Source organism: Perna viridis, chromosome 5 (assembly GCF_037379345.1).
Source record: "Perna viridis isolate PV_CMFRI_1.1 ecotype Kerala chromosome 5, ASM3737934v1, whole genome shotgun sequence".
In the NCBI taxonomy this organism is placed as follows: Eukaryota; Metazoa; Mollusca; class Bivalvia; order Mytilida; family Mytilidae; genus Perna; species Perna viridis.
The window spans coordinates 38,382,127-38,409,631 of NC_142449.1; the positions used below are offsets into that span (position 1 = coordinate 38,382,127).

The 27,505-nt window shown below is 33.5% G+C and overlaps 1 protein-coding gene across 7 annotated transcripts in view; it reads right to left on the minus strand.

Annotated features, from left to right (window-relative positions):
* Positions 1-5,266: 5,266 nt before the first annotated feature.
* Positions 5,267-27,505, minus strand: part of LOC148617416 (palmitoyltransferase ZDHHC23-like) — a 90,223-nt gene continuing 67,984 nt past the window's right edge. For 5 of the 7 annotated variants that reach the window (XM_088585015.1, XM_088585016.1, XM_088585018.1 and 2 more), the window contains 4 exons: positions 21,172-21,752; positions 19,233-19,344; positions 15,202-15,378; positions 5,267-8,345 (listed from right to left, as the gene is read on the minus strand). In XM_088585015.1, the coding sequence (XP_088441141.1) occupies positions 8,099-8,345; positions 15,202-15,378; positions 19,233-19,344; positions 21,172-21,752 (1,117 nt within the window). In that variant the 3' untranslated portion in view covers positions 5,267-8,098. Of the gene's footprint in view, positions 8,346-15,201; positions 15,379-19,232; positions 19,345-21,171; positions 21,753-22,022; positions 22,359-27,505 lie in introns of those variants that run through there. The other 2 variants (XM_088585020.1, XM_088585021.1) reach the window with 2 other exon arrangements.

Consider the following 27,505-nt stretch of genomic DNA (forward strand, 5'->3'; position numbering starts at 1 on the left):
AAAGGATTCTGTATACTAATTTGCATACAAAATTGACTTTTGTGACACAAAATTGATTTTGATCACAAAAAGATCAAGTCCCATTCGGCGCCCCGTACCCACTGCATAAATATATTTTTAAACAAGAGAGTACTGTAAACACATTTTTGGGGTTAAAAAAGTTAATGTTTCCTAGTGTTAAAACGATCAATTTTATGAGTTCCATTTTTTGGGTTGTATGTAGTAGAACATAACCAAATTTAAAGTTTTAATATCTCCAGTGGGATTTGCAATAAAAAATATTTGGGATTAAGAAATGCATGAATCACTCATTATAAACCTCTGTTTGGTTTTTAGGCAGAGCTGTACTTATTTACACACAAACACATACAATTTCTTTCTTTTAACAGAAACAGGAAAAAGTTGGTGTGGCGGCATTGTAAAAAAAAAGTTTTTGACAAACCACCCGCACCCTAACATAGACACAGCACATATAATGGTCCATATGGAAGAAATTAAGACATATATTTAGTTGTGGGGGTTGGGTTTCAAATGATTTAAGATAGAACATATTACAATTAGACATTACGTTATTAATGCTATTTCTTACTTGTGTAAATATGATTTTTTTTGCATTTGTTGTACATGTAACTCTAAAACTCCAACCTTGAACATTAACAAATGTATTATTTATTATATTGAGCAATAATCCAGAAATGAATGTCGTGACAATGATTGTTGATTGCTGCCTGATCGTGCACAGTATAGGATTGTAACATTGTTAAAGGTTAGAATTGGATAATTAACATATTAACTTTTGTTAGCCATTAACAAACCTCTATTTATTAGAGGATCAATTGTGAAGTTAAACTGTTTAGTCTGGTTAAATAGAACAATCAGTAGACAAAGAATAGACGAAAAGCAACAAATGCACCATTGTATAATCCCTATATATTGTAGTAAATACCTGTAGAGATCACCAAAAGATCATTTCTGAAGGAATTAGTTACAATGTTTCACTTCATTTGCCGTAGAAAATCATTAGTGGAGTATACTAAAATGTATTCTCTATGAGGTTCATATGTTATGATGTTGAAATAATTTGAGTTAATATTTTGCGAAATTCAACTTTAACTTTTTTATGAAACCTAAAATATGTTTTCAATAAATACATGTACTTGATATGTGAAAAATATTAGTTTTGTATGATTTTGGAAACTACGGTTTTTTGTATTTCTTTTATGCACAAAATCAAATAAAAATGTGTTTTCCTTGCAAGTAACATATAGCATGACTACATAGGAAGAATGACAATGGCGTGTTTTCATCTAAACATGTTTTTCATATGTCTTAGGCCTGATATGAGATTAACAAGGCAAGTGATTTTTTACGCAAATGATATGAAAACTGAATAAAAACACTATCTTTCATAAAATAAAACACTTTTCAATATATTTGGAGATTCAAGTGTATAATATACCCCTATCTTGTGAAAACACTGGGACTTCCCATGCTATATATAGACCCTTCATTTCCGGTGACCAGTACTGCACTGCAAGTCTGCTAACCCCACATGCCAATCTGAGGATTGTGAGCTGACATATGTAGAATCATGCTGATATACAGTCCTCTGCAGGTTAAAGTTAAGGTAAAGTCCAGAGAAGCCATTGCATATTGTGAAATTAGCATAAAAGCCTATGGGAAGTGGAATTAGTGGTTTCTAGCCTATAAAAGCAAACGCTTATAGAGACGACGAGAAGTGTAACCTATTGAACAAGTATTTTTCATCGATATCAAAAATTGGTGATGATAATATTAAATAATTTGTTTATCGCTGTTTTGCTGAAGTGTAAGGTATTAGTTTTCTTTTAATTTCATAATTTGACCTAAATATGTAATTTTATTTATAAGCGCTGTATAAATTTCCTTTCGGGACTATTTTTCGGCGACGTGCTGCGTGACGTCACGTATGTTGTGCAGCTGTGATACACATCATTTGATAAAAATCGGTTAACTTTGACGGTCGCGTTAAAAATTTGTCGAATAATTAAGATTTATTCATTCTTATCGGGTAGGTTCCTGTATTTAATCATTTTCCATTATAGACTCGAAAAAAAGAATGCCACAAATTAGCCATTATTTCATATACAAGTAAACAAACAGACGGTTATTTGGGTCTTCAGTTTGTTTGTTGGGGTTTAACGTCCGAGCAGCAATATTTCAGCTATATTCAGACAATGAACATGAAATGGATGATATAATGAACATGAAATGAAAAAAAGGATGGGTCAAAAGGATAATAGGGTCGACAAATTTTGATTGCCACTGGAAAAAGGTGGGATGGGTAAGATCGGGCAATTAAGCCTCCTGTGGCGGAGCGCAAAGGTTCCTACTCCTATCGAATACCATAGCAGGGTTCTTTAACGTGCGAGGAACGTGGCATCTTTCCCAACATGGTGCACCACTATGGTTTGCGGTCAGGTTTTCCGTATTATAGCCTGACAACCCCAGCATGTAACACACCAGGGGTACCCCATTCCACCACCTGGGGCACACATCCCAGTTGCTCTGTGGGCAGAGCGCCTAGCCCCCGGCTAGGTTTCTGAGCACTATTTAGTCGCCTTATACGACAAGCTTAGCGCTGCTGCAGGCCTATTTTTTTTATCACCCGGACCTGCACGAGGCATTTTTGGGTCTTCAAATATTCATACGCTGTTGCTTGTATGTCACAAAGACATAGAAACTAGCGATAATTTTCATTCTCACTCGACTGGCGTGAGATTGAAAATTATCGTATAGCAAGATACAAGGGATTTTTAACAAAATAGCGATAACATTAAAACTCATGCTAGACTTCATATACCAACTACAACTTTACATGACATTGTCGACGTCATTCAAACACTCTGGCTAAATAAGGCATCAGGGCCATACCTGATTAGTCATAGGATGTTAAAAATATGTCCTGACGTTATTGCTAAGCCACTAGAATTATTATTCAATGAATCATTACAGCATGGTATATTTCCCTCGCAGTGGAAACATTCAAACGTGATTCCAATTTTCAAGAAAGATGATACTTCAATTACCCTCTAATTACAGACCAAAATCTCTTATAAGCTGTGTTGGGAAAGTAATAGAAAGGGTTGTTTATAAATACATTTGCAACCACCTTCATTCAAACAATCTAAAATACAAGTTTCAATCAGGATTTCTACCAGAACGATCGACAGTTCATCAGTTAATTGAAATGTATAATAATATATTGGAAAAGAAAGAAATTCTATGTTTCGTATTCTACGATTTCTCAAAGGCCTTTGATAAAATATGGGGGTTATTGCATAAATTGAAATCATATGGCATCCAAGGTTATCTTCTCGATTAGTTTCATAGCTATCTTAAAGATAGGAAACTGCAGATAGTCATAAAGTTTTCCTCGTCAGATCTTTGCAATACGTCGGCCGCAGTACCGCAAGGCTCAGTATTAGGACCCCTTTTATTCATAATTGATATAAATGACATAGCAGATAGTCTATTTTCCCTTTGAAGGATTTCTGCTGACGATACATCTTTCGGCTACTCAAGCAACAACGTAACAGAAATGAAAAATGTTATTGATCGCGATCTTTTTTCGTTTGACAAATGGTCAAAAACACGATTAATGGACTTTAACCCAAATAAAACAGAAATTATTCCAAATATAAATTTCAGTCTGAACGGAAAAGACATTCCGGTTAACAAAACTCATAAATATTTCGGAGTTACGGCGCAAAATGGAACGATCACATAGAAAATCTAGCTACCTCGATTAGAAAGCATCTTAGTATTCTTCGAAAATTAAAATTTAAACTTTCTCGGAATCACTTTAGAAAACCTGTTTACAGTGAATATCCTACCTTTATTTGAATATGATTCAGAGATCTGGGATAAACGTGGGATAGTAAACACTCAAAAGCTAGTAACTTTACATCTCGAAGCTGCTAGAATAATAACTGGCTTACCGATATTCACCAAATCGGAGCAAGTATATCGTGAAATTTGATGGGAAAAACTAAAAGATCAAAGAAAACGTAAGAAATTACATTTATTTCATAAAATATATAATGAAATGGCCCAGATTATTTACAAGATCTAAATAAGATGCCACCAACGATTCAATCTACTACAGTATATCCGCTTCGGAATGGTGAAGATATCAATTTTTCCTTATGTAGACCGTCGGTGACTTGTGAATCTTTTTTCCATCAACAACAGACGAGTGGAATAAACTAGACGGAAAATTTTGGCAGATTCAGGCACCCGAAAAATTTAAATCGTGTTTACTGAACACCAGTGATAAATTAACTGTTCCTAAACATTTTTGCTAGGGCCCAAGAATTTAAATATATTAATAACTCAACTTCGTACTTTATCCTTTTTAAACTTTATTCTGTATAGCGTCAATATTATACGAAGTCCGTCGTGTCATTGTGGCCATACGTACGAAACTGCTCACCATAACGTTTTTGTATGCCATCTTTATAAAAATTTAAGAACCAAACTAATGAGCGACCTACAGTGGGTTCTTGAATTTTGCAATATAGACCTACAATATAGATCTACAGAACTACCATCTACTTGTTGGTCTTGCCGAAAACCTATCAGAAAAAGAATATCAGATTGTTTCCAGGATTTTAGATTAGGGGGGTGCGAGGCGAAAACAAATTTGAGGTTAATTTTTTGAAATATTCTTCTAGAGTGGTGCAATGTAGATATCTTTTGTGGTAAAATTATCGAGAAATTAACGTTTCAACCTAAAACCGCCCTAATCTATCCCTCACAACCCATGCTTTGGAAGTTTTAGGGGGGAGGCGCACGCCCGCCACAATCCGCCCCTGGTTTTGGACCGTGTATATTCCTCCTTTAAATGCATCAAAAGATTCCTTATTGCTTGATCTAAATTAGTACAACATCACATCACATCATATCTCACCCCACCACATCACCTAATGTTATATTTTTACTGTGTAGTCTTATCATATCTCACCACATCACCCAATGCTATATTTTTACTGTGTCGTCTTAACTTTGTAAAAAATAAACAACACTAGTGAATGTGTATGCCTATACTTTATTGTAATCATTATTATTTCAGGAGAAGACATCATAAGTATTTTAGTTTACTTGTGTCTGATCCATTTTATTTATAACAAATAAAATATGTTTAAACTACTTTAGATAAATTTGATTTTCAATGTTAATTGTCGATGTAATTGATTTCTCACTTAACAGAAAACATTTCAACACACCCAGTACAAACTATTTTATTGAAAAATGCAAAAAAAACCAGACATTTTACTAACACATTAAACCAACAGCAATAATAACTTACACGCAACTATACATATATAAAGTATCAAGATAAAAAAGTATAGTATTAAGCACATTTCACTATTTTCACAACCAAGATTCACACAATTGCAGGTTTTCCTATAAAATTACACCGTATTTCGTTTCTTTACTTTCGTATAAAACAAAGTTTAAGATTATTCATATAAATAAACTTTAAAAATTCCCCAATAATACGTAATGTACGCGCTTTAATTCAATTTTGTGATGTGTTATCCCTTGTTGTATTTCTGTAATTAGTATTAAAAAAAGCTTTGCCCGGTGCAGCATGAAAACTATCCTTGGGGCATGTGTAGATATAATATAAGCTTTTGATATACTTAAACATACAAATGTACAGTTCATTTAGGACACAACTGTTTTGGAAACAATATTACATAATATTTTAAAGTTCAATTTAAATAAAAAAAAGGAATGCTTTCAGTGTGCTTTCTGAATCCCTTTGTATCGCTTTATCTCAAAAACAGTTAATGATAGAGGAAATTTGCTAGCATACTTCTTAAAACCCTTGTACAAAAAAGAAACATTACCAAAAAATTCATGATAATAATATGAAGAAAAAAAAAGAAAAAGCCTTCCAAAAAATTATCACACGCCCTTTAGAAAACTGCAGATATGAACTTCCAGGAGATGGACGAAAAATTGGGCAATATTATAAACAGCATTAAATAGCAAGCGGGCATGTCTGAGAACAACCATAATAACTAAAATATTGAAGCAAAACGATTTTAATATTTTTTGTGAAAAAAAATCCTGGTCACAAGGGCCTGCGTTTCATTGAGTTAAATACTAAAGCATTATCTTGCTATATTTTGCTAGATTAAACACTAAATTGTTAAGGCAAGTATTGCTTGATACAGAAATGGATCGAATTTGAATCGTTTTTTTTCAAAATGCACAGATACGAAATTTTTTTAAAGAAAATTGAATAACACTACACATCGAAAATTTTGGGGAGACTGATTAGTCACCCAGTGTCACACTATTAAAGAATTTTAAAGAATGTTTTACTACGGCGACAGCATCATGACATATTATACGACCACATTTTTTGTGGTTGTGTAAAAATGAAACTTTTCATTACCCTCAAGTCTTTCATTCAACTAAATGCCATCCTCCCAAGTCGGGGTTTTGAGTCCACCCTCGCTTCCTCAAACCCCTAAACATCACTCATTCATATTTAGCGAGTATCGTTCAGCGCCATCTAGTGAATTACTTATACTTAACCCGGACCCAAACTCCAATCAAATCACTCGTAATAGAAACTCTTCGATATAACTTACAAAGTGGCTACACATAACGTCATTTTTTTCAGTAAAGACTCTAAACAGAATCTACAGTTATCATTTTTGCTCATAATGCATCATTTGTGATATCATACAACTTTCAGTTACTATATCGAATCGTCCATTACCTCGTATTATCGTTTAACTTTCCACAGACATTTTATGTTAAATCGATTTTCATTGGTGCTTCGCACCCGGAGAAGCAACCAATCGGAATTGGCTGGACGATACCCGCTAAATATGAATGAGTGATGTCAGGGGTTTGAGGGAGCGAGGGTGGACTCAAAACCCTGACTTGGGAGAATGACTAAATGCTAAAACATTTTTCTATATTTTGATTTCGTAATTTCATTTAATATGAAAGTTTGACATTTTAACAAATTCAGTCGTAATCATTATGTGAAAAGCCTGAACACACATGTAACGGGCACTTTAGGGATTGACTGTCTAATCTTATCATTTTATAAAAAGTATTTTAACAATTTTCCTAAAAATAAGAAGGACCTTATCCCCGTACTAGTAAATTTCCTGGATTTCGATTGGCTAGGAGTACGTATGGGTATTTATCCCTAGTGTTTATCGACGACATGTAGTCATGACGAAATTTACGGCGAAATATGGCAACAAAATTAAATTGAACAAATGTAATTTATAATTTTAAGATCGGAAGATTCACTTAAAATAAACATATAAAATGAGTGTTGCAAGAATAATCAAGGGAACCAAGGTTATAGCGGTAATCAAAAGAATGTAATCAAGGGACAAAGACCAGACATGGAAAACAGACATACATAACCAAGAACATGAATAGACAAAAATTATACATACGAAGTAACGAAAGCAAATGAGCAACTTGCATATCTATATAGTAAAGATACCACATTCATAAAAGAACAGAAAAATAATGTTCAATTTTGCTTCCTTATTCAACTTGAAAACTGGGAATGGATACAATTTTTTAAAACTTCTTTCATCCAAATTTGCAAAAAAAAAAAAAATATATATAAAAATAATAAAAAATAACTGTTCGGTCCTTGTGGTCTTTTTCTACAAAGGGAAGCAATATTTGTCAATGAATCAAAAATCAACACGTCCGTTCTAGGCAGGATATCCGAAGGAACTTTCTCACAAGGGTATTGTAGTTTCAGAAAACCCTTGCCTTTTTATGGGCAAATTTCTGTAACTCGTAAATAAAATTCGGAATTTAAAAAAAGATTAAAGGAAGCTTATCAGTATGAATACATACACTTTCCTAAAGTTATATTTTAATTTGTGCAAGTATTTTTGAAGTTATCGTGCAAAAAACTGTTAGGACAGACAGACAGAAAAGGTAACACAATACGTCCCAAACAAGGTTACATGGACATAATAAAAATACCAATGGAAGTAGTTAGTGTTGAATTAATATCCCTAAATACAAATTATATGACAAACCACACTGTAATTCATGGAAGATTATTCCCCTCTTCTCTCCTTGTAAACAGAAATGCCATCCAGTTTCTTAAAAACCCTCTATTATGCACATTATGTTTCACCAGTAGAAATCTTGACCTTTTCCCATTCTTAGTAGCTTGATGAAATTCTTGAGATGTGGTATTCTGACTTATCAGCACCAGTTGGAACAGAAAGTTACACAACATTAACAGTGAAGATAACAGTGTGTAACACGCTGACACAAAACTAACAGATGTCCTACAAAAATAAACTACTTTTACAAATCTTTAAAAAAAAAATATCAGTTCATATTGGATTTTTATCTATCATTGTAGTTCTTTTATTGTTGTTTTAATAACTGTTGGTTTTTAATTAACACTTTTATCAATATCTAATACCTCAAAGTCACAATCTCTAACAGCATACAGCAAATGAAATGCTTCGCAGGGCGCAGCTTCACACGACTTTAGGGGACATGCCCTGAACAGTTGGGGTAGGCATCCTTAAAACATGTCTACTTAATTCTGACCATTTTTCAGGTTTTCAAATATGAGAATATGTACTCTACAAAAATTTCAATTTCATAAGAGGACAGACCACCTACCCCCTGCAACTTTTTGGATCCTCTTGTGAGAAGATATATATATACCTGGTAGTACACAAAAGGCCCCAAGGAGCCTGAACCGCTCACCTGATTCAATTTTTGCCTTTCGAGGGCAATGACTCTAACAAGGGGTTGTCCGACAGTTTTGACTCAAGAAGACTTCGGCAGGACTTATCACTGGATCATTTCTTCAATTGAAAATTTCTTTCGGTAAATTATTGTTTTCAAGATATTGGCTGAAAACTGCTTTAAAAAAACGAAAATTTTTTTTAATTTTTTCACCTTTTAAGCTTAAGGCAATAACTCTACAAGAAGTCGATCCTCGCGTTAATGTGGCTCCTTTGTTCTATTTTTAATAACGGCGGCCACGTTTTTCGACTGACCAAAAATCCCCATATCAGTTCTATGCAGAATACCCTAAAGAACATTCAAACCAAATATGGTACCAATTGGTCGAGTAATGTCAAAGGAGTAAGAATTTTGATTGAAAAAAAAACATACCATCAAAAACAGGGAAAAAAAGGTCAAAAAACGAGCAATTACTCCAACATGGCTTAACAGATTAACAAAGGGCTTTCATAAATTTTTCAGACAGAAGGTAGGAGGTACCAAATAAATTCGGCAACGCCTTGCTGGGGGGGGGGGGCAAAGTCCCCCCGAAGCTCCTGGATGTTAGCCGTTTTTAGATTTTAATTTTGACTTGAAAATATGGGATTAAGTCTGCAATATTTGCTTCAGTTTTATTTAAAATATATAAATTTTTAATCAAGATATATGATACATGATGAATCATAACTGATTTAGTCTCAAAATCTGAAATGCAGGAGCTTCCCACGATTCCCACCAGATCCATTTCTAGACTAATGCTGATAAACTGATAATTGTTGACTGTTTAATACTATGTCATTTTATATGAAATTTTGATAAATGTCGTATTTGGTTCTCAGGCTTTTCTTAACTTGTTACAAAATTTGAACATTAACACATGGAAATAAAAGCATAGGAACAAAACTAAACATTTATTAAATGAAATTCCATATAATGTGGTGGTTCCTAGTGCTAATTGTTTTCGTAATAAAACTTTGTTTATTGCCTAATTATTACTGTGACATGTAGAGCAATTGCATGTGTATGGCAAGCCAAAGTGGACAAAAATAAAAAATCAATATTTCGTAATAGTAGAAAATGAATTTTTAATATTACAAAATCACCTTTTTAATATTAGAAAAGATTTTTTTAATATTGGAAAAGATTTTATAATACTAGAAATTTATTTTGTAATATTAAACATTCATTTTCTAATATTACAAATTCCTGATTTAGTAATATTATAAAACATCACACATTTTGTAATATTACAAACTGAATATGTAATATTAGAAAATTAATTTGTAATATTAGAAAATTAATTTGTAATATTAGAAAATCACTTTGTAATATTGCAAACTCAGTCACATTTTTTAATACTACAAAATGATTTGCTAATATTAAAAAATCGTAATTGAATACATCAAATCCATTTTCTAATAATAGAAAATCAATTTCTTATATTACAAGATCGTTTTTTAATATTAGAAATTCAATTGAATTTTTGAAATTTAAAAATTATTTTTTAATATTAAAAAAGAGTTTTGTGATATAAGAAATCCAATTTGTAATATTAGAAAATGAATTTGTAATATTGAAAAATCATTTTTTAATATAAGAAAATATTCATTTTTGTCCACTTTGGATTGCCATACATGTGTCTTATTGTGAAATGTTGGTCTAAAAATCATAGTCTGATAAGAAATTCTTTCCTTCTGAAAAGGAACAAGGCTGGCAGTTTTAGTCTGGTTGACTTTTAGACGGACAGAATTTTTTAAACATTACAATGTATTTATTTTCTATTATTATTTATAGCAGTGTTGAATCAAATATTTTTTTATATTCTTGTCAACAAAGGCCAGACATGTTCTTTTCAAACTCAGGATTGCAAGAATATTTTTACCAAAACTCCCCCTCCCCGCCGATTCGAATGGTTGTCCTTAAGTCATATTCTGTAAAAGTTTGTTTCACGTGTTGACTCGTTATCAATACTAACAATTCCTGCACTCGTCTGCAAAAATCACAACAAATATCGGGGAAAATGACGGGTATGGAGCAATTCCAAATACGAACGGCATTTTCTAACACGTTTTCATAGAATCTTCACCTGTGTTATGCTTTTTGTTGAGCACAAAATATTCGGTGTTTGCTTTGACATTGTTAAGTCACTACGTTTTCTACAAATAGACACTACGTTAAAACATCGTAGGTTATAGCGCTTAAGCGATTAGAATCCAACGCGGACCTCAACGAAGGCACCAATTGATATAAACAATAATATGACGAAGGTGAAACCTTTTAACGCTTCCGAAGAAACATTAATAAAAACAATTTTTGTTGTCAGCTCTTATTTGATATGTTATACCTTCAGTATGGTAAATTTTGTAGTGATATATATTTGCCCCAAAGCATTATACTAATTGTCATGGTCTGATATGTCTATTGGCCAAAATGTCCGGCATTCATAAAGAAATATTGGTTTTCGTGGTCCGAAATGTCTTTGGGTCGAACTGTCCGACACGGGTTAACATTATGGTTCTTAAAATTTGCGAAACGTCTTACAATATTTCTTTTATTGTATTTAGTTTCGCTGCATTCTGTATCATTAAGTATAGTTTAATTATGTTTTTATTACGATTTGATTCAGTTTATCGAATTGTTTCGTTTGAATTCTTTCTTTTATCGATTTTTTTTGTTTCGTTATGGTTAGTTTTCGTTTCGCAATTTGTATAACCCGAGAATTATGGGTAATATTGATGACATAATTTTCGTAAACATCCGGGAGCCATACTGCAGACTATAAGGCCAACCCTGTCTTGGAAAAACTATGATTCGATTTGTATTTTATTATCGAAACTAGCAAATATTTTCCGAGACTGGTTTGGCACATACGCAAATGAAGCTGCCATTATGCTGTTTTTCAGCTCCTGAAAATGCAGGTACAAACCGAATATTAATGTTTTTTCTTGTCATAAGTATACAGAACCAAGTTGATGATACAGCCGTTAATACAGGCTCAAGATCGCGATTTTGAAGACATACCCGTAGTCTACAGACGGAACGATCTTCGAAATCTATTTACTAGATTTTCCCTTACGATTTTTTTTGCTTATATTTTATTCTGCCGGTACCAGACGCTACCGTAGTCGGGTAAAAGTACTGGTACCGGCTCTTAATGAAAGCACTGTTAACACGAACATTTGCCACTGATAGGTCTCATTATGCTGAACATTTTACACTATCAGAATTTGGCTAACAGTCTTGGAGATAAATGCAAAACCTTCTGTCAGACCCCTATGTCCTTTTTTTTTAGAGAAACCTTCAAATGAGGTTTGGTTCTAATTCGTCAAGTAGTTTTGGAGGAGAAACTATTTGAATAAATTGTAAATGGCGTTGACGGCCGCCAGTGATGGCACTAGCTCACATGGACCTTTGGACCATGTGAGTTAGAAATGGGATCTTAAATGTATGTCCCCTAAAAACTATTATTTAACTTTTCAGCACACAGAACAGGATATTAGTGCTTTATTAGTAACCATTTTCAACAATAAGTCAAAAGTCATTTGCATTTTTTATAAATAGAAGTAGAATGTTAAAATGATCACTACAGCGCTGCAGGTTTTATTATGATGTTGTCATTAGTTCTTAGATCTTGAACGGTAGCGCGTTCCTCTATTGTCAAGTTGTCGTGAATGTCTGTGTAGACACATGCATTTCTTGTTAAGTCAGATTGGACATTATCAATAAATGATTCTAAAGTTAAATTTTTGCTCTTTTCAGGAACCCACAATTTTTTCTTTATAAACCGTAGCAAGAAATGAAAGATATAACCACACAGGGAGTGTATATTAGAGGAATAAGTCACTTGTGATAATCTATACAGAACACTGCCGTTGCAATTTGGCTGTTTATTAGCCAATTTTTTCATATTTCTCTGTTGAAAGGGTAATCAAGGGAACCAAGATTCTAGCGGGAATCGAAAGTATGTAAACATGGGACAATGACAAGACACAGAAAACAGACACACAAACATAAAATGACTAAAATAAAACGAACAAAGCAACAAAAGTAAATCAGCAACTCGGACTCCACTAAAAACTGGGATTACAGACCTCTTCTTTTTTCATAAAAAGTCAAGTCCGGGTAGATGAAAGAGGAAAGGAAAACTATGACACGTTGAACAAATCGTTCTCATGGTACAGATGGATACACCGTAACGATCCATGAGTTCATGATGACGACCATAACACTTGTGTAGTGAAGACTACAATCTGGTAGCAACATAACCCTGTTCCAGAAGCCTAAGCTCAGGCAAAACGTACGAGTTGTGATATGAAAACTTCGTACGCAAGTGGTGAGGAGAAGTTGCCACACATGAAAGGAAAGTTGGCAATCGGGAATGAAAAGTCATCGCGTTTGTCGTATAGTTTGGTCAATAGTTTACCTTTATTATCGATCTCTGAGTGTAAGTAAAGATATGATGCTGACTTTACACTGTCTGTAATATCCTTTATCTCATGTTCGTTTTGGTAAATGTGAGGTATAAAATCCCCGAAACTAGGACTGTTTCACGATAATACGTCATCTTTGTAGCGGGAAACTGAGATCAAAGGATATGGCTAAACGGTGTTCATTCCTTCGGGTTAAATCAGCTAAAAAGTCAGCCTCATAAGAGTGAAGGCTTGTTCCCAAAGGAATGTTGACCGTTTGTTGAAAAACACGTCCATCACACTGGACAAGTATGTTGTCGATAAAAAAATTCAAGCATTCTGAAAATAGGGTTAACTTTGTTTAGGGTTTAAACCACTGGATGAATTTTGATAAGTAATGTACAAAATTAATGATAAAAGAACGGAAAATGACAACATGACAAACAAGCAAAATATTCACTTTTTTAAAGGTTCATAAAAGATTATTTTTCATGGAGTTTTTATGAAAATTATTGCATGTATTATATTGAATAATATAAAATGAAAGAGAAAAATCAGTTGAATGGCACTGTTTTTTTTTAAATAAATGTGCTTTAAATAACAATAAAATGATATATACATTAATGTACCTATGTCTTTAAATATATCGAAATTTTCATTTTCATAAATTATACCACAGTAAGCTGTTAAGCATTGTGTCTTTCTGCTTGCTGTTATGAATTTACTACCACTTCAATTTTAAAGAAACTTCTCTTAAAATGATATAATTTTTATGACACGATTGTTGAGGTTTAACGCCCGAGCAGCAATATTTCAGCTATATTCAGGCGATTACATACTAACGAGTTTGAAATACTTAATTAACAGTTACAAGTAGCAGTTGACTAAATTCATTAATTTTCCCTCGGGCAGTTACCAATAATTATTACTTATTGATTTTTACAGGTAAATTTTGACATTTATTATATTTTAGAGTCTTGAGAACATACCCTTCCTCAGAATTTTCATCAATACTTAGTCATTATCAATTTGTCAATTTTATAACTTGTATAACTAAAATCCTGTATAATGTCTTTTCCACAAGTATGTGTAAGTCAAATATAAATCTTAAAGGCTTTAAGTTTAACTAGTATAAAGACCCGGGAGTCAGTTATTTTTAAACATTATACTGACTTTGTTGGGGTTGACCAGTCCCTGTTATATAAAATCCCTAAACAACTGCAGTTGTGAAATTTTCCTCAGAATGGAATTTTCTTCATAAATTTATGGTTAGTAGACTTCTTGGTTGTAGTGAAGATTTGAGGTTGTCAATTTGAAGTTGTTTAACTTCTTTGACTGAATCTGGGAGTGTATATTAGAGGGAGAAGCCACTTGTAATGATCCATATAGAACACTGCCACAACCATTTGGCTGTAAATTAGCCAATTTTCTCTGTTGAAGATAGGGTAAGTATGCTAAGGGTGTTTGTAAAAACCACTTGATGGATTTTGATGAGTGATATCCGAAATTAAAGATAAAAGATTGGAGAAGTATGCATAAGTCAAATATAAGTCTTATAGGCTTTAAGTATTCAATGTCTCTGCTTGTTACTAGATTCAAGAATAAGATATTGAACTTTGTGGCACTCAGACATGATTCATTCCTAAATGGTTAAGGCCACAACTCCCTTATCAATTCCTGTCTTTCTTTGTGATATGACACCTTCTGGAACATTTTAAAGAGATCTCAACACTTAATACTTTATACCCAACTTATTGCTGGGATATCAGATGTCTAAGGACGAGGACGCCTTACCATTAATTAAACCACTGCTAATTTTTTTAGTAGCCATATACGTACGGGTTTGAGTAATGTTTTCCCCAAAAGCTTTCATGCTGGGTCAATTCCTCCATGAAGGTAAGCCACAACTAAAACAGCTGTCCCAATGACAAAGCTATAGCAAAAGTCATGCTGCATGCTAACAAAAAACACGACAATGCACTACTTTACTTACTGGAAATCTATGTACAGAAACCTGCAGTCATTCGGGAAAAGGAACCACCCTAAATACATGCTTGGTGTACATACTGTTGTCATGGTCAAATGAAAACCATAGAAACCGCAAAACAAAAACAATGCCATAGTGATGACAAACGACAGATGATTGTGAGAACCAATACAACAATCAATCCTGCAATAAAAAAAATTCTAATCATTCTCTACATAAACAATCACAAATTTGAAGAACCAAGTCTAAGTCCATTACACTAATTTACCTGCTGATGGTGGCTTTTCTATTCTTTCGCTGCACATTTGTCACTTCACAGTAAAATGCAATGCATGTATTTCAGTGTTGTTCTTTGGATGCTTTTTTGGCGATGCTGTACAGATAATCATAATTATTTGGTGATTTCAGTTACTTATTATCATGTGATAGTCAAACTTGCACATGAATCAATGATACTTACTGAAATGGCAATTCAGAACCCTGATATGCTTTCATACTGTTGATCTTCCTTCAAGTTTCATGCCTTTGTATGTTCTTTATGTTTCCAAGGGGTCAAAGAACTGCTAGACCTGGCATGCAATTATTTTGTTTCACCTTTTTACTGTGTTACACATACACAGCTGCACTAGATCATTTTTATGCCAATCTTCACCAGTTTAAAGTCTTAAGTCTGGGGAATAATTTTAAAGCTATGACAAGCAAAAACTTTCTTCAAAGCTGTATACCAAATATCAAGAGTCTGTGATTAGTAGTTGCTGAGAAAATAAAAAGCTTTGCGGAGCGCAGCATGATACGACAGTAGTGGTCAAACCATGAACAGTTGGGGAAAGTGTGGATACAATATTAGTTTTTGACATTTTAAGCGTAGGAACTTACAATTCATTATGGATGCAACAACTGGTTTGAACACTATATAGCAAAAAATTTGAAATCAAAAAAAGAAAAAAAAAACTATTTCAAAATATGACAAAAAATAAAAGTCAATTTTTTTTAAACCCTTAATAACTCGAAAAGCGTAGGCGATATCTAAAATCTGTCTAAGAAACACAAGCAGGGATTTTCATAAGGAATCTAATAAAAAAATTTGAAATCGGATCAAAATTATACAAGAGGCTCCAAGAAGCCGGAATCGCTTACCCAGTAAAAGTTTTGCCTTTCAAGGGCAATAACTCTAGCAAGGAGTACAACTTTAACTCAAAAAGACCACATAAGGATCATTTCATCAGGTGAAAATTTCTTTTGATCTATTATAGTTTTCAAAATATTGGCTGAAAAGTGCTAAAAACATCATGTTTTAAAATTTCTAAGGAGTCGTCCAAAATTTTGATCCCCCATAGACTTTTTAGGCTTTATCATAAGGATTATTTCAGCAAATGAAACTTTCTTTCTATCTATAATAGTTTTCAAAATATTGGCTGAAACTGATAAAAAAAAATTTCATTTTTCATCTTTCAAGGGAAATAACGCTAACAAGAAGTCGTCGGACAACTTTGGTCCAATCCAGACTTTTGTAAGCCTTATAATAAGGTTTATTTCCATAATTGAAAGAATTTGGCTACACATAAGGGTTCAAGATACTTGAACAAACTTTTGACCCACCTAAAGTTTGGCTTAAATTGGTCAACTAGTGTCAGAGGTGAAGAGTTTCTGAAAAATTGTTTTCGGTCAGGTGAGCTAAAAAGAAATGGGTTTTAACCCTTTTTGGCCCCTTTTTCTAAATCTGTAGGGGCCACAAACTCAAAAGTAAATAGGAACCTTCTTTAGTGGTAAGTAATATCACATTAAAATTTCATTACAATTGGTCAACCACAACTAAAGTTATAGCATGGAAACCAAATGTCTATGGACAACAACGACACGGACGAGGACAAGCCTAAATCTCTCACCTATCAAATCATGCCCTTTTAACTATGGTCTCACTAACCACTTCTAACGTTTCCATTACTTTACATGTTAAAAAAGTAATTTTCAAAGTTTCACTGTGAATTCCCAGGACAAATGACGTCTTAAAGTTGCATACCGTTGCAAAGCTTGGAAAATAAGGCTTCCAAAATCATTATGCTAATGGTACGATGATTGTAGAAATTCTTCACAAAATTTACTTGAATAAATAATACTGAAAATCCACAATTTTACCTGTTCTGCTAATTGACAGCATGGAGGCAAATTACTCACACATGTAAACAATATTCATACACTTTTTAGTTAATTACATATATGATTTTAAAGTACACATCCTCAGCTTTATTTTGACTACTTTTAATCATAAAACACACAAATAATGCACTTACAATGCATATGTCTAGGTTCAGTGTGTTTTGGTACTAAATTAGGGGGGGGGGTGGCCATTTGACCCGGAATGGTTAGTGAGACCTAAGTAAAGGTTTCATCCTTTGTTACCATAAAAAATTGCTGAAAAAGATCATATATTGATTAATGCTGTTAGTTCAACTGAGTTCTTAAGGCACTGTAAAATGTTGGAATTGCCTTAATAATTCAGTTTTTAGATATTTGGGTCCCCCTATGCCCTATTATTCCACTGGGTCTGAGGAGGCATTAGCCCAGTATACATTTGCTGAAAAAGAACATAAAATGAAGTTAAATCATATCTATACATTATTTTCATCAACACCATTCAACTCGGGAGACCATGTTTATTAAATAAACCAAATATCGTTGAAATCAAAACAAGTATAAAAATTAGTGGGAAAATGGCCACCTAGAATAAACTTTCCTCATCATCACTTCGCAAGTTTCCTTTAAGAAACCAAAAATCCTTGGAATCCAAGCATCTGATGAAAATGGTCGCAAAATGGCAGACATTTTCAAAATTACGGTAATTTTAATATTGCTAGTCAACTCAGAATATCATGTTTATCTTAAGAGAAGTTTTCATGTTAATTATTCTTTGAAAGTTGAGGAAAAAATAATGAAAAACATTTTCCCCCTATGTTCTATTTTTAGTAATGACAGTCATGTTTTTCTACTGATGAAAATTTGTAGACAATCTGTTCGTGCAGAATACTCTAAGTAACAACTATGTCAACTTAAATTGGCACTTAAGTCATCCCTTCAGCACCTGTATATGTAGTTTCCATATCACAGCTCCAGACAGACCTTTTGCACTGGGCAAGATTTCTTAAATTTATGGTTTTGGAACCGGGTTATGTTGCTTAAAGATTTAAGTCCTCACTACAGAAGTTTAGTGATCGACAATATGAACTCCTGGACAGGTGCTGAAGGGATGTTGCCACAGATGAAAATAAAATTGACAATACAGAATGTTATCGCGTTTGTTGTACAGGTCAATAATTTTCCTTTTCCACTGATCTATAGGATGCATACCCTTCTGGTGCACCTGGTCCATGCTCCTAGGTTTTAGTGGAGTTGCTCATTTGCTTTTGTTACTTTGTATGTATTATTTTAGTTAATATTCGTTGTGTATGTCTGTTTTCCATGTTTGGTCTTTGTCCCTGGATTAGTTTCTTTTGATTTCCACTAGAACCTTGGTTCCCCTGATTACTCTAAGTGTATGTTAAGATATGAGGCCGACTTCACACTATCTGTAGTATCCTTTATTTTAGTTTTTTAAGTATTCTTTGGTAGTTCCGACATAAAATCTCCAAAACTAGGATTGCTTATGCCTTTTTTTTTGCCGTTTTTAGACAATATCTAGAAAAGCATAATGGATAAAAAAATTTCTATTGATGAAACGATCGTAACAATAAAGCCTACACAAGTCTCTAATGGGTTCATTTTGTAGGACCACTCCTTGTTAGAGTTGTTGCATGAAAGGCAAACAATAATATTTTTGCAGTTTTGGCCAATTATCTTGAAAACTAGATACTGTAAGAAAGATGGTGACTAAAATCAACTTCATCAAAATTGTGGTCTCAGAGAAGATTTTTTAAAATTAACAGAAACAGATGCCAAGTGATAGCATAAGCTCACATGAAATTTTGGTCCAGGTGATCTAATAAATCAAAATCAAGCCAAACGCATCAAGTCAAATATTTGAAAATCTTGCTAATATTTACCAAACACAATGGTGATCTCTGACTGAGATACACGCATTACAGATATCACAATGTCCTGAACGTGGAGGCCTTTTGTAATGACATACTTCACACCAGATCTTCAACTTTCCATCTGGAAAACAAATGGTAAGAAAACAATTTAATTAATTAGGGCACATAATTTACAAGTTGGATAGATCTATAAATGCATCTTCCAAACTTTCAGACAAGTTTTGAATCATTTGGATTGAAAATATTCTTTTTTCAACTACAGAGACACTATGTTTTGTAAGTACCAAACATTCTCAATAAGGGAACCAAGAAATCAAAAGTACATGTATGTAATCCAGGGAAAAAGACGGGGATAACAGACACATAAAATGAACAAAATAGCAAGTACAATACCTAACATTCCCTCCAGTAGAAGCTGAGAAATATGTACAAAATTTTTCATTATGTAGCACCTAAAAAACTATGAAGTCGATCAGTAAACATGAAGTAGAGACAAACCTGAAAAGGGCTGACACAGTATAAGTTATCACGAAAAAGCAATATACAAAATATCTAGGCATTCCATCTAGTAGAAGCTATACAGAAATCTGTTACAAAACAGTGTAAAGGATGGAAGGACTGACAAACGGACAAGGTGATTGCAATATAGCCCCCACTCATTAGAGCAGGGTTATTACAAGGACATTTGCATTGTTACACATGCATAAAATTACAATGGCAGTTCTCCCCAACTGAAAATAGATATAAAATGTAGCAATTTTGCATCTACCTCAAAGAACTTAACATAAAGGATACTACAGACACTGTGAAGTCAGCCTCATATCTTGACCTACACTTCGAGATAATTTGTAAAGGAAAACTATTAACCTAACTAAGTGACAAATGCAAAGACATTTCATTCCCTATTGTCAAATTTCCTTTCATCTTTGGTAACATCCCTTCAGCACCTGCTTACAGAGTTTTCATATCACAACTCATACGTTATGCCAGAGCTTGCCGTATATATGCAGACTTCTTGTATTACGCTAGACTTCTCACAATTAGACTTCTGGAACAGGATTATGTTGCTACAAGATTGAAGTCATAAATGCAGAAGTTTTATAGTCATCATTATAAACTTATGGATCATCACAGTGTATCCATCTGCACCATGAAAACTGATTGATTCAATTTGTCATAGAATTCCTTTCCTATTTAGTCTACCCTGGACTTGACATTTTATGAGCAACTCGGCATGTATTTCTAGAAAAGCAGAGAATGCTTACCCTACCAATCCATCTGGTGTTCTGAGTTTTTAGTGGAGGCCAGGTTGCTCATTAACATTTTTACTTTGTATGTATTCTTTTGGTTATTTTATGCTCTTTGTTGTGTGTGTCTGTTTTCCATGTCTGATCATTGTCCTTGGATTACATTCTTTTCGTTCCTGCTACAATCTTGGTTTCCTTGATTACTCTTAAAGAAGAAGATAGGTACAATATACATGTGTACATCTACTTATATTTCACTTTAATGAAACTCTCATCATTCTTCCACCTGTGAGCAGGTGAGAGAAATATATAATCTTTTTTTAATTATTCCACTGCACTTGTTTCATTCACAAGACAAAATTCTCAACACTTGTTCAAAAAATACCTTTTTTGTGTTCAAATTCCCATAACACTTTAAGAAGTCCAAGATCTTCAATAGGGACTTGAGTAAAAACCTATCATTCTCCTTATTAGTTTTCCTAATTCCCATAACTCTTTGACTCATTGGAAAACAAAGAAACATAACATGGTCTTACTCCCATGAGGACACACATTCTACTAAAAATGTTCAAATTTTCATTTTCAAAGCAACAATGTCAAAACAGACAAACAATGGTATCTCAAAATAATTAATGTACACGCTGCTGCACAGTTTAGTTACATTGTATCAAATCCAAGTAATGTACATCTTATCTACTTACTGACAATTGGTCTTGAGTCTACCCAAGTAACATCTTTTCCTGAAACTTCTTGTGTAACTGTGATTTGAATGCTATCAGGAACACTACTTTTAATTGGTACCGATGTATGGCTTGTATTACGGTTTTTTGGTGCATCTTTGAGTCCACGTCTAAGAATGTTAGTACTGTTTTTAGTCTTGATGAAAAAGTACATCATTGACACAAAAGCTGTAAACAGTAACAAATGTTCCCACAACAATACTTTCCTGAATGAGACAATGTAAATATGAAACACAAAAAACATAACCAAAACAGAGGTCAGTCCCCAGGAGAAAAAAAATTTTGTTCTAGTTCTATGAGTATTTTTTTTCCAGATGTGATAAAAACTGAACATGAGTATTGGCATAGATGTTAACATGATGAATGTCATGCCCGGTCCTCGTGTGGAGATGTATATACAAAATATCACAAAGAAACAAGGAACAACAATGTCAAGTTGTACAGGAATAGCACCAAATATACCAGGAATACGACATCTATCATTTACAGTATCAAACATCCTCTTCATCAGCAAATCTGGGATTTTTTCACATTTCAAGAATCTATAAAAAAAAAACAAGAACATTGATAAACATGACTGCAAGAGATGAACATTGCTATTGCTTACATCAGTATTGGATATCAGAGAAACCATAAAGATGTATATACTATTGTAAAATGCTTCACACAGCTCAGCCTGATATGACAGCAGTGGTCAAAAGCCTGAACAGTTGAGTCAGTAGGGACACAACATTCATGCTTATCACAGGTCAGAGTTTGGATTATAATTATATGTTTGAAAAACAGCATTCAATAATGACACAAAAACAAACCTTTTCAAAGAACTTTAAAATTTGCATTTAGACATTTCTCGAATGTGACACAATATCTCCGATTTCATTCCGTATTGCCATCTTTACTTTCAATTGGGAGCATCCCTACAGCACCTGCATATGAAGTTTACATATTACAACTCATACTTTATGCCAGAGCTTGCTGTAAGTAAGCAGACTTTTTATACTGAGCTAGTCTTCTTAAAAGTAGACCTCTGGAACAGGGTTATGTTGCTACAAGATTGAAGTCATCACTACAGAAGTTTTATGGTCGTCATCATGAACTTGTGGATTATTACAGTGTATCCATCTACACCACGAGGAGCAGTTTGTTCAACGTTCCAGTTTTCCTTTCATCTTTCGACTACCCTGGACCATGCTCCCAGTTTTTAGTGGAGTCTGAGCTGCTCATTGCTTTGTGCATATTTTTTTGGTTATTTCATATTCTTTGTTGTGTGTGTATGTTTTCCCCTTTGTCCATGGATTACATTCTTTCTAGAACGACCTTGGTTCCCTTGATTTCTCTGTTAAAAACTATTGTTATAATTACTATTCTTCTATAGCCCTTAATTTAAAAACAATGTTAATCTAAGCCCTTTTTATAACAAAAATGAAATTGCTATATACAATAAACAATATCAAAATATCACAAAACAAATTAGTAAAATGTGTTACAGATCGTAATGAATAGGTAATTTTTTTTTCAGAAACAAAAATATCTAGAAATATTGTGTGCAAGCTCATTCAGTTTGGTTGTTTGTTTGTTGGAGTTTAACGTCCGAGCAGCAATATTTCAGCTATATTCAGACGATGAACATGACACTGATGACAAAATGAACATGAAAAGATGATGAAATAAAATAGGGACGGGACACAAGGACAACGGGGTCGACAAACGCTGATTGCCACTGGAAATAGGGAGAGGTTGGTAGGGTCGGGCAATTTAGCCTCCTGTGGCGGAGCCCTATGGTTTTTACTCCGGGAGAATACCACATTAGGGTTCTTTAACGTGCGAGGAACGTGACATCTTTCCCAACACGGTGCACCACTATGGTTTGCGGTCAGGTTTTCCGTATTATAGCCTGACAACCCCAGCAAGCAACACACCAGGGGTACCCCATTCCAACACCTGGGGCACACATCCCAGTTGCTCTGTGTGTATAGCGCCCTAGCCCCCGACTAGGATTCTGAGCACTTTTTAGTCGCCTTTTACGACAAGCTTAGCGCTGCTGCAGGCCTATTCTTTTAACACCCGGACCTGCACTCACTCAGAGAATAACCCTGCTTCAAATGGACTTAAATGTAGAACATTTGTTTAATAGTCTCCTTTTGGAGTCATCCAACAGAAATTGTATTCCTTCATGCACATCGACACATAATACCAAGCTTTCCCATAAAATTTCATTAAAATCCCTTAATTATGTTCCTTCATGCACATCTGCATATGATAAATTTACCCAACCTTCCTATAAAAATCTAATCAAAATCCCTTAAGTGGTTCAGGAGGAGTTGTGCTTACAAGGCAGTAACAGGGAAAATCCTTCATTTGGATAATTTCCTTTAGGAGTCCTAGGACAGTAATTATATTCCTTCATGCACATCTACATGCACATATGAACCCAACCTTCGAATACCATTTCATAAAAATCATTGAGAGGATTAAGAGGATTTGCACTTACCAGGTGTTAACATATAAAACCCTTAATGTGGATTACCTCCTTTAGGAGTCCTCCAACAGTAACTGTATTCCTTCATGCACATCTACATATGATACTGCACTTTCCTATAAAATTAAAAAAGAATCCCTAGAATGGTTTAGGAGGAGTTGCACTTACAAAACAATGTTGACAAACAGACGGACAGATGGATGGACAGACAGACAGATAGGGTGATTCCTATATACCCCCTGAAGTATAAAAGTCAGGAATAAAATATACAAGAATAAAAATTCTTAACAAATTAAGAATTTGTATTTAATCAAGCTAGTTATGAAGAAAGCAAGGTTTCTAGCTTAAATAATTATCATGAAAAATGAAAAAAAAAAATATTGAGCTAATTTAGGTAAAACATTATCACTATCACAGAAAAGTCTTCATAAAAGTAATAACCAGCTATAAAACATAGAACATTGCACTAAACATACCACCAATTAAAACTGACTGAGACGTTAAATTAAAACATAAAAAGAACATTGTACGAAAGATACATCAATTAAAACTGACTGAGACATTAAAACAAACAATAAAATAACATCGTACGAATCATACCACCAATTAAAACTGACTGAGACATTAAAACCAATTAAATGTCAGTGGCATCACATCATATCATAGTTTAAAGTAAAAAAGCCTGTCTGAAAAAATGTTGTTCTCAGACCTTAAGGTTCTTGAGGGCTTGTATATTTTCACCAATTCACGTAAGCATAACGGTCCTTCTTGTTTTCGGGACTTGAAAACAGAGTAAGAATTAGCATCCTGTATTGCAGAGAGTCTACTCTTGGACTAATGTGTTCCTTAAAATGTTTTCTTTTGTCCTGTAATTACTCTAGCAGCTGTGTTCCAAACCATCTGCAATCTCTGAATAACATTTACTGGTAGTCTGTAGACAATTCAACATGTCAAAGACAAATACTCAAAGAATTGAATTTCCTTTAAACCACCACTGATCATTAAAAATGCCTAATTTTCTCACGTTTTACCGAATTTAAAAGAGAAATACCTAATTTTTAGGATGTACATATTAAATTCGGTGTTTCGAGTTAAATTCGGACTTGTGCTGTTAAAATTAGTATAAAAAAGTTAAATTAGGCTATCGACTTAAAATTCGGATATTCCCAATAACATTCGGTGTGTACGATAAAATTAGGATACACAGCGTATTTAAATTCGAGTTTGTTCCCATTTCAATTCGAACTTGTTCCTAATTAAATTCGACGTTGTTCTCTGTTAAATTCGGTGATGTTTCAGTTAAATTTTCAATAATTTTGCATAAAATGTGTCATTAATTTCTTTTGAAACCTAAATTTTTCACAAGTGTAGGTGGCGCCCTTCGTAAAGAGAAAATGCTAGTGCCCGGAGTAGATGCTTTAAAGACGCGGTGATTTGTAAAATTTGAACAGGCTAACGTGAGTAATAAATTAGCGTAAAAAGGATTTTTATCATATATGATAATATTAATTGATTATTGAAAATAAATTAAAAGCAATAAATAAAAAATACATTATAACGGGTATTTGTTAATAAACAATTGTATTACAGCTCCTCATTTTTAAAATACAATTGTAAAAAAAAATATTTAACCATCTTTACGAAAATGCTCAACAAAAACATAATAGTCTGGCTATAAGGAATAATGTAATATGATGAAGGTGAAACTTTTTAACTCCCCCGAAGAAACATTAATTAAAAACAACTTTGATAATTTTGTCAGCTCTGTCCTCAGATTTGGTATATTATATTTTTAACCTTCAAATATGGTAATTTTTGCGATTCTTTATGTCCTAACGCATTATACTTATTGTCATGGTCTGATATGTCTATTGACCGAAATGTCCGGCATTCATAAGGAATTATTGGTTTTCATGGTCCGAAATGTCTTTGGGTCGCATTGTCCGGGACGGATAAACATTATGGTTCTTGTAATTTAAAATATTTCTTTTATTCAATTTAGTTTCGCTTCATTCCGTTTCGATTTATATCCTTTAATTATGTTTTTATTGCGATTTGATTTATTTTATCGAATTGATTCGTTTCGATTCTTTCTTTTATCGATTACTTTCGTTTCGCAATTTTTTATGACCCGAGAATTATGGGTAATATTGATTACGTAATTTTCGTAAACATCTGGGCGCCATACTGCAGACTATAAGACCAACCCTAAATCGGAAAAGCTATGATTCGATTTGTATTTAATTATCGAAACTAGCAAATATTTTCCGAGACTGGTTTGGCTCTCAATCGCACATATACAAGTATACGCATATGAAGCTGCCATTATGCTGTTTTTCAGCTCCTGAAAATGCAGGTACAAACCGGATATTGATGCTTTTTCTTGCCATAAGTATATAGAACCAAGTTGATAATACAACCATAAACGCTCCCTCCGGGAGCGTATTATTTCAGAACTTCAGTCGCAATAATAAAATAAACAGCTGAGCTAAGAGCGCAAAATACGCCCGTCCGTAAGAATAGCTGATGGTATAAATTTTAGAAAACAATAACCTGATTTCTGATTACCAAAAAATTAGTCTGTATATATAGTGAGCAAAGTTTTTTCTTCAGTTATTCAAAAAGTATAAATGATCTTACAAATGTTTGACATGATGTAAGTATACAATAGCATTTCAAAAGGAATTCTTTGTTTTTGAACTAGATAAAAATATAATAAACTACAGAATTGAAAACTGGACAAATAATTCATTATGTAATAGTATTATTATGAGGTAAGACCTACAGTTAATAGTACAATTCCTTCTACTTCTACTGTAAGGAAGTCCATATTGCCTTGTGGTCATAATAATAATATCTAGGGTACCACTCTGATAATTGTCAGTATTCATAAAAATCAAATCTATTGTAGAATTGAAGTCGTTTGTTGGTCCCAATATAATACAGCTTTTCAAAACTGTAAGTAAGCAGCAATCTAGTGTCGTGGTAATTATATCAGATTTGGCAACAATATAGATTAAGTGAATAAAGTTCCGTAACTCTGGAATGACAAATAAATAATTCTTCAAAATCGAAAGGAAGCGTTCTTCCGTGAATATTAATATTGTGCTAAAATTTCATTTGAATCCGTAAAAGCGATTTTGAGTGATGGACGGAAGGACCAATGGACGAACGGACGGACAATGGTATACCATTATACAACCATAATCTAGCATCTCTATAAAACTGTAAGCAAAATTCCAAGAATAGTATCAGTACAGCTGAGTTATTACATCAGATTTGACAATAATATAAATTTTTAAGTGAATAAAAATCCGTAACTCTGGAACGACAAATAAAAAAATCTTCAAAATCGAACGGGGGCTTTCTTCCGTTAATATTAATATTGTGCTAAAATTTCATTTGAATCAGTAAAAGCGAATTTGAGTTATCGCGCGACGTGTGGACGGACGAACGGACGGACGGAAAATGGTATACCATAATACGTCCCGTCTATATAGACGAGCGTATAAAAACGAAAAACAAAAAACGAAAAAAAAAACGCTCATTCTAAAGTCAGTGGTCGCAACAAAATGTGACGTGTTTGCATGTGAACGAAATAATAAATATTTATAACTAAATATATCATTTGATGGTCGGATCTAAATTACATTTCGAACATGAAGATTACATGCGTTGTCGCGCTAGGTATATCGCCGCTTGTACAGGAAGTTAATATCAGACATCACCCCAAAAGTCGTATGTATGCGCCATCTATATAAAGACACCCACCAAATTTAAAACTAATCCATCATTATGAGCCCTTGAAGTGAAAAT